The sequence below is a fragment of the Rhodofomes roseus genome (genome assembly GCF_022264815.1).
Source record: "Rhodofomes roseus strain CIRM-BRFM 1785 chromosome Unknown C8Q71scaffold_59, whole genome shotgun sequence".
NCBI classification, from domain to species: domain Eukaryota; kingdom Fungi; phylum Basidiomycota; class Agaricomycetes; order Polyporales; family Fomitopsidaceae; genus Rhodofomes; species Rhodofomes roseus.
This window is the reverse complement of record NW_025953015.1, coordinates 1-12,222: the sequence shown is the minus strand read 5'-3', so window position 1 is coordinate 12,222 and position 12,222 is coordinate 1. Positions and strand designations below refer to the sequence as shown.

The 12,222-nt window shown below is 59.0% G+C and overlaps 3 protein-coding genes across 3 annotated transcripts; all 3 read left to right on the top strand.

Annotated features, from left to right (window-relative positions):
• Positions 1-3,184: 3,184 nt before the first annotated feature.
• On the top strand, positions 3,185-4,192 carry C8Q71DRAFT_719212 (uncharacterized protein; the record flags this gene model as incomplete). Its single annotated transcript, XM_047921282.1, has 1 exon — positions 3,185-4,192. The coding sequence occupies one exon, from the start codon at positions 3,185-3,187 to the stop codon at positions 4,190-4,192; it is 1,008 nt and encodes a 335-aa protein (XP_047772264.1).
• Positions 4,193-7,733: 3,541 nt separating this feature from the next.
• C8Q71DRAFT_719210 (uncharacterized protein) lies at positions 7,734-8,434 on the top strand (the record flags this gene model as incomplete). Its single annotated transcript, XM_047921281.1, has 2 exons — positions 7,734-8,115; positions 8,157-8,434. The coding sequence occupies 2 exons, from the start codon at positions 7,734-7,736 to the stop codon at positions 8,432-8,434; spliced, it is 660 nt and encodes a 219-aa protein (XP_047772263.1).
• Positions 8,435-8,510: 76 nt separating this feature from the next.
• Positions 8,511-10,533, top strand: C8Q71DRAFT_688599 (P-loop containing nucleoside triphosphate hydrolase protein; the record flags this gene model as incomplete). The annotated part of the gene is made up of 6 exons (XM_047919835.1): positions 8,511-8,705; positions 8,753-9,207; positions 9,300-9,387; positions 9,726-10,067; positions 10,119-10,298; positions 10,369-10,533. Coding segments are annotated over 6 exons (1,425 nt in total), but the record flags the coding sequence as incomplete, so codon positions are not given.
• Between the last annotated feature and the right edge of the window lie 1,689 nt (positions 10,534-12,222).

Genomic DNA, 12,222 nt, shown 5'->3' with positions numbered 1-12,222 from the left:
CCATTGCACATGTGAGGGTGATCACGTTGCAGTAGCTTATGCACAGCAAGTCCAGGCTGGTCTGGATAAACCCTAGGGATATCATGCCTGCAGTGTCACAGCTGTGTGATGTTATGTCAGTGAGCTGCACAAAATCCTATGCAAGTGTGTGTTATTTATCAGAGCATGCAGGACATATTAAAATGGAATTCCACTACTTTGTTCTCCTCATGCTTAGTGATCTACTTTGTCCCAAATTAGGCACCTAGCTGCCAAGATGTGACAAACCTTTCATGTATACTGAGGGTATCAACCCAGCCCAGGCTTGTCAGCAAATGAATACCCATTATTGTAGACTGTGGCTAGCCACCACACCAAGACTGAGAGCAATGAAGAAGTGCAGCCGAGGACAGCATTAGGGTTCGGTTAGCCATTAGTTAATTCAGATAATCATTAATGAGTGCATTGTGCATGCAAGGGGCATCACATCCCAATAACCTGTACCCAACTTATTAATTAACCTTGTGTACCAAACTGACGGTGTAGCAAACATGTAGGGCAATAATGAAGTGAAACTTAGGACTGCAGGATTGTTTCCAACAATTGGTTCATGAATGCAAGCATTGACAAGTGTGTCTAATTCTAAGACAACAGATTCTAAGAGTGTTCCAGAAATGGCCATTTAATTGTATGCACTGTTACTCTCATTGTGCTACAGTGCCATTGCTTACATGTCAATAGCTGTACAACAAATAAGTACTGAAGGTCTTGGGGACGGGAAACTAATGTTTGGGCATGAAGTGCCTGGCATATATGAGCATTTAGATGTGCCAAATGGGGAAGGCCATACCCAGCCATCTTTCTATTAAACTGCTCATGGCATCTGCCAGGTGTTGGAGCCTTGACAGCCACAATAGTGCTGCTACTAAGAAGATGAGCACTGTATTTGGCAGAACATTATGGCACACACTCTTCCACATTGCAGGATAACGATAGAGTTCAGGGGGACAGAAGGGTTGCCTATAAGGGTTGGATACGAGACAAGAAGAACAATGTCACTGATGAGATAATGATAGTGTTAAGGGAGACAGAAGGGTTGGATATAAGGCTTGGATATGAGCCAAGATGAACAATGTTACTAATGAGATAATGATAGACTTCACGAGGACAGAAGGGTTGGCTATAAGGCTTAGATATGAGATAAGAAGAACAATGTTACTGATGAGATAATGATAGACTTCACGAGGACAGAAGGGTTGGCTATAACGGTGAGATGTGAGACAAGAACAACATTACTAATGAGATAATGATAGTGTTAAGGGAGACAGAAGGGTTGGCTATAAGGCTTAGATATGAGACAAGAAGAACAATGTTACTGATGAGATAATGATAGTGTTAAGGGAGACAGAAGGGTTGCCTATAAGGGTTGGATATGAGACAAGAAGAACAATGTCACTGATGAGATAATGATAGTGTTAAGGGAGACAGAAGGGTTGGATATAAGGCTTGGATATGAGACAAGAAGAACAATGTTACTGATGAGATAATGATAGTGTTAAGGGAGACAGAAGGGTTGGCTATAAGGCTTAGATATGAGACAAGAAGAGCAATGTTACTGATGAGATAATGATAGACTTCACGGGGATAGAAGACAATCAGGCTGGGTATCTGTAATCAACAGCAGCAGCACATACTGAAGGATGGGATAAACTGGGACAATAGATGCCCCGGGAGCAGGGGCCCCACAGGGGAAGTTGCACTCCTGGCATGCGGGGTGTTCATGTAGAACAAACAACCCGAGCATTGTGACCCGAGGATGGTGTCCGAGTAGCGGTTGCGCGACAGGTGGCGGGTTGCCCCCGAGGGAGGGTGAGTCTGAGAGCCACGCATGCGAGGGGCGGCCATAGGGGTGTGAGTCCGGGACGCACACTGACGTCGGAGGGGCCGCGGGTATGGAAATCCCCGTCTCACGCTAACAGGGGAGGGGCCGCGGGCATGTGAGTCCCGGAGCCACGGATGCGCGGGGAGGCCGCAAGAGGGTAAGTCCGCGACTCACGCTGACATGGGAGGGGACACGGGCATGTGAGTCCCGGAGCCACGGACGCGCGTGGGGTCCGCAAGAGTGTAAGTCCGCGACTCACACTGACATGGGAGGGGGTGCAGGCATGTGAGTCCCGGAGCCACGGACGCGCGTGGGTTCCGCAAGAGTGTAAGTCCGCGACTCACACTGACATGGGAGGGGGTGCAGGCATGTGAGTCCCGGAGCCACGCACGCGGGGGGCAGGCGCGACGGTGCGAGTCCGTGACTGAAGCGGCCGGGGGAGGGGCCGCGGGGATGTGAGTCCGGGACTCACACATTGATGCATTAGAAATTAAATGGACAGTTGACCGGTGGAAGGGTTGAGCCTCATGGAATTTTAATGAGAGCTAACCATTTATAGTAAGACTGCTGGGGCTTACAATCTGCCTAATGAGCGGATGGCGGGTAAACGGGTGGGTATTAGCCTGACCTAACCGAACCAACGATCAGACATTGCGTGCGCACTAGTGGCGGATATAGTGTCGGCCGAGAGTTGAAACGTCCAGCGGGCCTTGGTAGGGAGCGGCTGCGTTGGGCGTAGCAGATGTGATCGGATTGCCGTGTATATATACGTCGGGCAGGCGCATCAACAGCGCCGTCCCTTCCTCATCCTTTCCCCCCCAACAAGCCGCTGCACACCGTATCCATCTTACCATGAACTGGAGTCCAGAGTCAAACGCTGACGCGCATCTGCCGCGCTGGCAAATTAGCCTGAAAAAGTTCACTCGGATCGCGAAGGGCATCTGGCGCGGGAGGCAAAGCGCACCCGAAAGGGTCGACTACGAGTTCGTGCTGGCAACCCTGGCGGGCCGAGCCTACAACCCCGACAGAGCACGGGAGGAGCGCCTCTGGGTCAATGGGTGTATGAACAACAGCATGCCTCCTCATGTGGAGGACGTCGACGCCCTCCCGGACAACGACCACTATAGTGTGACACGGGACTTTGATTCCATGTTCGGTATGACTCGCAATCTGCCGTACAACAGTCCAATCCACGTCTATCCGGTGTGCGACTTTCGTCAGACCCTCACAACAGATATACACCTCACGTGGCGCATCAGGGTCGGCGGGGTGAGCACGGCAGTGAAATGCTCTCCGCATATGACTGACATCCATCCACAGCGAATGAATGAGGTCCCGCTTAGCCACATCCCGAACATGTGCTTCGCCAAGGTCGGCACGCACGCGAAGATCAACATCATGTTCCCGGCGTTGTATGCTTCTGGGGAGTCCCGCAAAATTCCAGAAGACCTCCTCACAATGTTCTACGAGAGGGTCTTCCGCCCCAGTCTGGTGGCAATCAACTTCCCGCATATCGGGCATTGGCCCCCGAGCTCCGCAGCCGCGTGGGCACTTTTACGCGGGGTGGACGGAACCCTGCAGTTCAAAACCATCTCCATCCCGAGTAGGTCACTCCGCGAGCTGGCCACTGAAGTGTGTCGCCGCATGGACGAAATCCGCGAGTTCAAGGATGCGTTCTGGTACCACGAGGTGCGCGGAACCAAGGGCGGTACTCTCCATAACCCCCACGACGATCGCCAGGCTGCAGACGCCCTGCACCTGGCATTCAAGGATCTGGACTTTACGAAGATCAGCAACGACGATCTCGCGCAGCGCTGGTTCGTCGACGTCGGCATCGAGGTCCGCCACCCGGGGCACGTGGTGCACTGGCGCAGCGACACCCACATGGAGGTTCTCCAGCACGCGATGCCGTCAGCCATGCCGGCCGCCGTCGAGTCTTTCAAACGCGGTAGCAACTTCACGCTGGATCCCTGCGCCCAGATAAGCGACATCGCCGGCTTCCGTGCAGTGACCAAAACCATTGGCCTCGGGGACGGTGTCAGGTACATCAACGTATACAGCACGGAGAAGGAGCTGCACTACCAGATCCTCAAGGGTACGTACAAGGAGATAGAGCCTGCCGACTTCTTTCCGTCCAAGCTCGCGCGCACGATGACGCGGATAAACGTCTGGACGAAAGCCCTGTCAGATGCGGCCGAGAAGACGCAGGAGGCGTCCGCGCGGTACGAGGTGCGAGTCCCCGCAAACGCCTGTGGGGGCGTCTTGCGAGAGATTCCATACGATATGCTGGGGAGAGTGTGCGTGAGCGTACGAGCAAAGACGTGGTGGTAAGTGATTGCAACCCAAGTACTCAGTTGAATAACCACGAGGACTTACACCGAGGCCTTTAACCAGGTCTTTCAAATACTGGCGAGTCTTTGGGTGCTACAGTGTCCTCGACAACTTCCGGCGCGCCCCACCGCGATTCCGGATCACTCCGCCGTGCCTCCAGCTGGGGGCCACGATTGCGCACATCCTCAACAGCGTATGGTATCGAACAAACTCGAGGAACCCCTGGCCGCTGCTGGAGGAGACGGTCGCGATGCTCCAAGACGAGCAAGCCGGTACAGATGACGAGATGGACGACGACATGCTCGAGGGTGACAACATGTCCCCGATCGCAGGGCATCAGGGGCTGTTTTTCTTGGCCGCAATACGGTCGTCGAACGGGTTTTTCACGTGCAACAGCAAGCGCGTCATGGACACCCCTAATCTCTGCTACCTCCACAGGGCAGCTGACGTGACCGCCCTCACTGCACACTTCGGCATCACAAGTATCAAGGTAGTGCCCAGGCGTGGGAACATCGACCGACGAGACAACCGCCAAGCCGTGACGAATTCGGCACTCGACGCACGTACGATCCCTCTGCCAGATCTCGATCTTGGGCTCGATGCACAAGGCGTGGAGGTGCGTCTTCGTGGACAGCAAGGACGCCACATTCGCCAGGCGGCTCAGAATGACGGAGGTGAAGGAGCAGTCGAGGCCATGACGATGAACGCACGGGTGGTGCGGCTGTGGGAGCAGTTCAAACACGACCTCATCGCGAAGGCGCCTCAACGCCGCGGGGTTGGCAATGCGCGGTACATGACCACCACCGTCCTCGAGATTGCAAACACCCCCGACTCCCTCTTCCAAAACATCGAGCTCCCGTTTTCGATTTGCCGTGTTTTATTGGTCGACGGCAACTTCTGGTCAACTGCAGTCCTGGACCGGTATTTCCCTCCTCCTGGGACCGTTATCAACGTCAGATTGCAGAACTACACCCAATGCAGCTACTGGCGTGAGTATGGCACCATGACGAGGGAATACGCCCCTGCCACCGTTGCTCTCTTACGGGCGGCTTTGCGGAAGCTTCTCCTCGGGTTACTCTGGGTTCCTTTCCCCGAAACAACGCGGTTCTGGGCCACGCGTACAACCGGACACACTACGTCAGTCATGATGCCACGCCGGGCTGTCGGACCCGCACCGCTGCTGGCGTTGAACCCGTTCAAGTACAATGGGGAAAGGTTGACGCTCCGCCCGCAGCCACAGAACGTGCTCCGAATCAATGTTGACGACAGCGGCGACGAGGTCGGCGCAGGCGACGATGGCGACGGAGGTGAGGATGACGAGCCGGTGGAGCAGGAGTTTCAGCCTATGCGACCTGGTGCGCTGGACGATGACGAGCCGGAGGAGCAGGAGTTTGACAAAATGCAACCCGGTGACCACGGTGATGACTGGCTGGAGGGGTTCCAACAGCGAGATGTACCAGCCCCCGGGCCCTGTTGACGAGGATGTCGAGATGGAGGAGCAGGACGTGGGCCCGCGGGCTTTGTGCGGATGGAGGAAGAGGAGTCATCGCCACGCTAGTGACTCATTACTAAGTCGGTAGCTCACGCAACGCGATGCTATGTACTGGTGACATTGCAGATTCCGAATTGATATACTTGTGGTGGAGCAATGAGACAGAACAATTGTTGTATGTATGGGCCGCCGGCTGTAAGTCCGGGACGCACAACGCCCGCCTTGGTGCCATTCCATGCGCAACGTTCAGGCATGGCACGACGTGGGAGGACCGCCGCTGTGAGACCGGGACTCACACCGCGCTGCTGGGTCCAAGTCAGCCACGTGCCACCGCGGCTGCGCGTGCCCGACCACCCCGGGGCGCGATGTGTGCCTCCCGGACTCACAACCGCACGCCCGGGACCCGCGCCCACCGGGGTGGAGGCGCTGTCCGCAGCGGACCGGCCCGCGTGGCCTGGACGTGGCCGCCTGGCCCGCACGTGGACCGGTGCGAGGGACCCAGGCGGCGGGTGTGAGTCCGGGAGGCACAAACCGCGCCTCGAGGCGGTCGGGCACGCACGGCCGCGGCGGCACGTGGTTGACTGGGACCCAGCAGCGCGGTGTGAGTCCCGGACTCACAATGCACTGCGCCCCGGCGGAGCTGTCGGCCCGAAGGTCCCGATCTTCGCCGCATGCCCTAGGGTCCGTCATACGTATTAGTCAATTTGCTGATCTCCCGCGCGCGCCGCTTTACGACATACCCCGCCTCCGCGGCACCCGCCCATCAAGGCGTGCCCCTCCGCCAGGCTTCCATTGCCTGCAGGCGAGTACGCCGTGAAGTAGGGTCCGGAAAATTTCCATCGATAGCGCGTCACAGGCTCGCTGAAAGCCTATATATACTGGCGCCATTGCCGTCCTTCTCGACTTCCCCAACTTCCCCCACTCCAATAACCATCCCCCTGCTTAAAAGCCCACTGCTTCATTATGCCCGGCTGGACCATCCAACACTCGGTCTTCGATCTGATGGCGACGGTCCCGGAGTTCGTGACGGACGGCGCGTGGGCCACTCTGACCGGCAAGGACGAAGGTCTCCCCTGGGAGGACGGCTCCATCGAGCCATTGTGGGTCCAGGGCGGCACGGAGGAGCTGGAGGCTGTCCGCGCGTTTGTGGACAAGTACAAAGTTGTCCGCGAAGTCAACACCCGGCACGACCTTCTGACCAAGAAGGACCAAGACGGTGATGGCCGCACCACCATCACCCGATGGATCAAGGCACGCCTCAGCGTGTGGAACATCCGCTCGCGAATTCTGCAGGTCCTGGAGGACCGAGGGTGCGGCGCGTACGACGTCATGCGCGTCCTCAAAATGAAAAAGGTTAGTCCCCCACTATTATCTCAGGCATCGTGCTGACTCTCGTGTCGAGGTTCCTGGAATGGACGTGGCGAACATAGCCCGCCACCACGACTCCATCGCACACGAGCTCTTCGGCGACGGGGCGCTCATCGGCAACGACTTCCTCAAGCCTTGGGTAAGGGTGCCGTTGGGGCGCATCATCGGCGAGGCGTGGCACCGGGAGGACATTCGCATCAGCCGCGAGATCGACATGCTCGAGAAGGAGGCTGTCGCTCTCGACGAGAAGTTCAACGGTACGTCGTTTTCCACCACACCCGTGCTCCGCACTGAAGTGATCGAGTTTGCAGCTCTCACCAAGAAGACCACCGCGCGGACGGTGAAGGCGTATATCAAGCGCCTGGAGAGCAAGATCGCGATCGCGCAGAAGTACGACAACGCCATCGTCTGCGCCGCGTTCGAGCGCCAGCTGCAGCGGGTGAAGGAGATCGGCGACGTGCTCAAGGGCACGGTGACGGAGACCCCGAGTGCGTGAACGGTTCTTGGACCATATTGCGTTCTCCTAACATGTTCGCATGTACAGATCTTCCCAAGCGAGTTGTCGAGAGCCTCGCTCTCCTCGCGAAGGAAGAGGATGTCCTCGCGCTGACCGCCGAGATCGCCATGCTGCTGAACGACGACGAAGCTTCCCCCCTCGTGTTCGACATCCCCGACGAGGGCATGGACTTCACCGACTGGGGCTCCGGCGTCGAGGAGTACGAGGAGTGCACGATGGAGACCCTGTGGGGCTACATCGGGCGCCAGAAGGAGAAGACCATCCCCTTCTTCAACGTGAAGGAGAGCGCGAGCGGTCTCGCCGATCCCTGGTCCGAGCAGGGCATCAAGGACATGGAAGCAGACGACGCCGTCCCCCTCATCCCCCGGTGGCATCAGCTCGTCGGCATCGTCAAGATGCTCGACAATTACCTCTCCGGCCGTCCGACACTGCTCATGGACGGTGTGGGCGTCGGCAAGACCATGCAGGTCGTCGGGTTCATCTGCGTGGTCGCCTTCTTCCACGAATACTACTCGGTGCACGGCAAGTTCCCGGCAAATACGGTACGTGTTGTGTTCTCAAATGGTTACCGCTACTGAATGCTGTAGGCGACGTCAAATATCACGACAAGGGCAACACGCCTGACGAAGGCAACCTCCTCGTCGTCCCCGTCTCTCTCGAGATGCAGGTGCTCCGCGAGATCCGCCGATACCTCCGCCCGAAGACGTTCGACGTCATTTCCTACACGTCGACTGTGCGTGCGCCCGGCAAGTCCAAGGCGTTCTGGGCTGCCGTCAACAACTTCCAGCAGCCCCGATGGCGCCAGATCATGCTGGCAACCACCACGGTAAGTCGTCCATACTCCATGAAAGCTCAGCCAATCTGACGCCATCAGGCGGTCGCGGCGGACTGGGCGATCCTGTTCGACAAGAACCCGGGGCGCAAGTGGGAGGCAGGCGTGCCGCGATTCCCGGGCCCCCAGCGGGAGAAGAACAAAGCGCTCACAGTCTTCAACCGCGCGTGGGCATCGATCATCGTCGACGAGATCCACCTTAATGCGGACGATCAACCGGAACTACATCGCAATCCGTACACTTCGGGACCAAGCGGGCGGGATAATTGGCATGACTGCCACGCCGACCATGACGACGCCGATGGTAAGTCCCTCATCAGCTTTCCACCCATGTTGCCTCACATCTGCCAGGACCTGGCGCTGATCGGTCGTCTGATGGACGTGCCTGAGTTCGGCGAGGAGCATTTCAGCGAGATCGACGAGATCCGAATTCAGCTCGGCAAGTGTAAGAGCATGGACCGTAAGGCCCGCAAGGAGGAGGCCGCCGGCGCCGACGGCGGGAAAGGTAAGGGCAAAGCCCCGGATCGGCCGAAGCCGAAAATCTCGTACCTCATCGACTACACCATCGTCGTCATGATCGACTTCAGGGGACGCTGGTCTGGAATGGTCGTCCGACGCACGGTCAAGTCCAAGGATTTGCACGGCAAGGCGCTCAGTGGCTTGCCCCCGCTGCACACTGTGCACGTCCTGCTACGCCTGGCACCATACGAGCAGGAGATGATCGACGGGATCACGGAGGGAATGAGCCAACAAATCGGCTCAAACCCGTCTGTGGCCACTAACACGGTGAGTGCAAGCATCTGTTCGTGTCGTGGGCGGTAGGGCGTGAGTCCCGGAGGCACACGCTGCACGCCGGTGCCGGTTTGAGCACACGGCGTCTGTGCGTCCGGTTTGTGAGTCCCGGAGCCACATTGCGCGGCTGCTTCCCGCCCCACGATGTGCGACCTGGTGACCGGGCTAGGGCGCAGCGCGCAAACTGCCCGCGCGTTGTGAGTCCCGGACTCACAGCGCGCACCGCTGGCCTCGCCCTGGCCGCGCGCTATGGTACTGTCGTCAGCTGCCTGGCGAAAGTGGGAGGGCCACGCGCGGTGTGAGTCCCGGACTCACAGCGCGGGCCCCCGTGGCTGCTCGCACGTGCCGGGGACACGCCACGCCCAAGCGCCTAGCGGTAGAGCCGTGCGCCGTGTGAGACCCGGACTCACAATGCCCTGCGCGCTGCGTCTCCGAGAGAAACGATCTCAGGGGGGAGGGGGTCGCGCGCCGTGGGTCCCGGACTCACAATTCACGCCACTCTTGTGCGCGACAGAGCTGATCTCCTCTACAGAAATTCTATCTGGACCTCCGCCGCGCCACGTTCCATCTCTCCCAGTGCTCGCAGGTCGGTCTCGAGGTACCCGAGACGCTCGCGGACTTCGAGGCGTTCCCGACGGCGAAATTGTCCGCCCTCGTCACCATCATCCGCCACCACGCCACACCGAGGGCGCCCCCACTCGACATCTTCCACGAGCTGCGCACCGTCCCGCTCAAGGACCTCCCGCCCTACCCCGACGCGAACGCGCTCGTCCCTGATCCCGACTTCCCGGGCTATGTCGAGCACAATGGATCCGGGCCCGACAAGATCATCGTCTTCTCGTACTTCCCGTCGAACAACGAGTTGTTGCGCAACGTAAGTGACCGTTTCAAAAATGTTTTGCGTCGCTCATTGTTTTGTGGGCAGTTGTTCGCCGCGTACCAAATCGAGGCGGTGTTCCTGCACGGGGGTCAGACGGCGATGCAACGCACGGCGATCGTCAACAGGTTCAAGAAGTCCGGCGCAGACGGCCCCACTGTGCTCGTGATGTCGACCGTCGGCGCCGCGGGGCTCAACATGCCTTGCGCGAACATCATGATCTTCGTCGTAAGTACCTTCCCCGCATGTCCGGTTGTAAATTAGCTGATAATGATCAACACATCTGTACCACACACAGGACACAATGTGGTCTGCGCAGGAGACTGAGCAGGCGGAAGGGCGCATCCTTCGGTTTGGGCAAACCAAGGACTGCATCTCCTACCACCTGCTGCCCAAAGGCACGGCCGACATCTCCCTGTACCGCATGGCGCTGGACAAGGGGGTGATGCACCAGGCGTTCATCGAGGCGGACTTTTCCCTCAGTGAGTGCTCAGTTCCTCGTTCCTTCTTACTCACGCTCAACCTCACACAGAGAAAGTCCTCAACGGCATGGTCGGATTTGCCATGGCGAAAATCCTCGGCGTGGACTCCCTGGACTTGGGCCCAGACGAGGATGACGAGGCCCCGCCGACAGATCGCGAGGGCGATGACGAGGACGAGGCTGAGCCCAAGCCGAAAGGTAAGCGCGCTCCCAAGCCACGTACCCGGAAGGGCAAGACCAAGAAGTCTGCCATCAACGTCGACTCGTCCGAGGAGGACGCCCCTGGCCCCAGCAAGAAGGGCGAGACAAGCAAGGAGTCGAAGTCCTCGAAGGGCGCAAAAGGCAAAGGCGCGAAGTCTTCGAAGGGCAAGAAGCCTGAGTCCGAGGCGCCTGAGCCCGAGTCGGAGGATTCGGCGACCCCGCGCAAGGAGGCTACCACAAGTAGCACGGCACCCACGACAACGACGTCGGCACCGCCTGCCCCACCAGGTGAGTCGCAGGTGCCGGGTAGGCCTCGGCCCAAGCCGAAGAACGAGGCCCTTGCTGCACGCGTTGCTGCTGCCTCTGCAGCGGAGAAGGCCGCCGCTACGGCCTCGCGTTCGTCGACTCCGGCCACTGCACCAGCCCCGTCGCCCTCCCTCCCCGCGCCAGCTCCGTCGCCCTCTCCCCCCGCGCAAGTCCCTCCTCCGTCGCCGCTCACGGTCTTGCCGACCACACCGTCCGCTCCACCTCCGAGCGCGGAGGTCCCCGACTCGTCGATGCGAATGAGCATCTCCCCCCCGCCCCAGCCTTCACCTTCGGTATCTGCGCCGCTATCTCAACCTGATCGCGTACGTACTCCCCGGCCAGATACCGCCAACCCCACGGAGACGCTCCCTCGCATACCCTCGCAGTCTCGTCACTCCTCGGTGCAACCCGACACCGTCCAGTCGGTGACCGAGAAGTTGACGTCGACCTCTCTCACCGCGCCGGGCGACATGGACGTCGATGCACCTGGCGAAATCGACCCCGACGCCTCCGAGCCGCAGGACCGCCAGGACACCCTCATGCGAACGCCCTCCCCCCCTCACCAGCCTTCGTCGCCTCTGTGTAAGTTCACCCCTATCGTATTGCTAACTTGACTAATTTGGACACAGCGACGCCGAGGGGCCCGCCGACAAAGAAGCAGAGGCGCGACCCTAGCCCGTCGGAACACGATTCGCCCTCCGGCAGCATGCTCAGTCGCCTCGGCCATCGCGAGCTCGAGCAGCGTGAGGAAAGCCCCGAGTCTCCCCTGGGCAGCGCCGCCGACGCCCGTCAGAGCAAGCGTAACCTGAGGTCGTCCGGCCGCCGCGATGGCAGTGCCACACCGTCCACATCCGGTCAGTCCTCGGGCCAAGGATCTTCGTCGGGCAAGCGCGGTGGTGGCCGTGGTGGCCGTGGTGGTCGCGGTCGCGGTCGCGGTCGGGGAAAGGCCGCGTAATCGTCTGTCTACGCACTGAGTATCTGTATTGTACAATGTATCACGTCGCAATCTCACGAACTTTATGATGCAACATTTGAGTGAAGCCCCGCGTGCATGAGTAAATGAATGAGTTGTGAGATTTGTCACAGACCGGAAACACGTAGCGCGCGGCGCACACGACAGTGTGGCAAGGGTGCGAGGGATGTGAGTCCCAGACTCACAGCCGC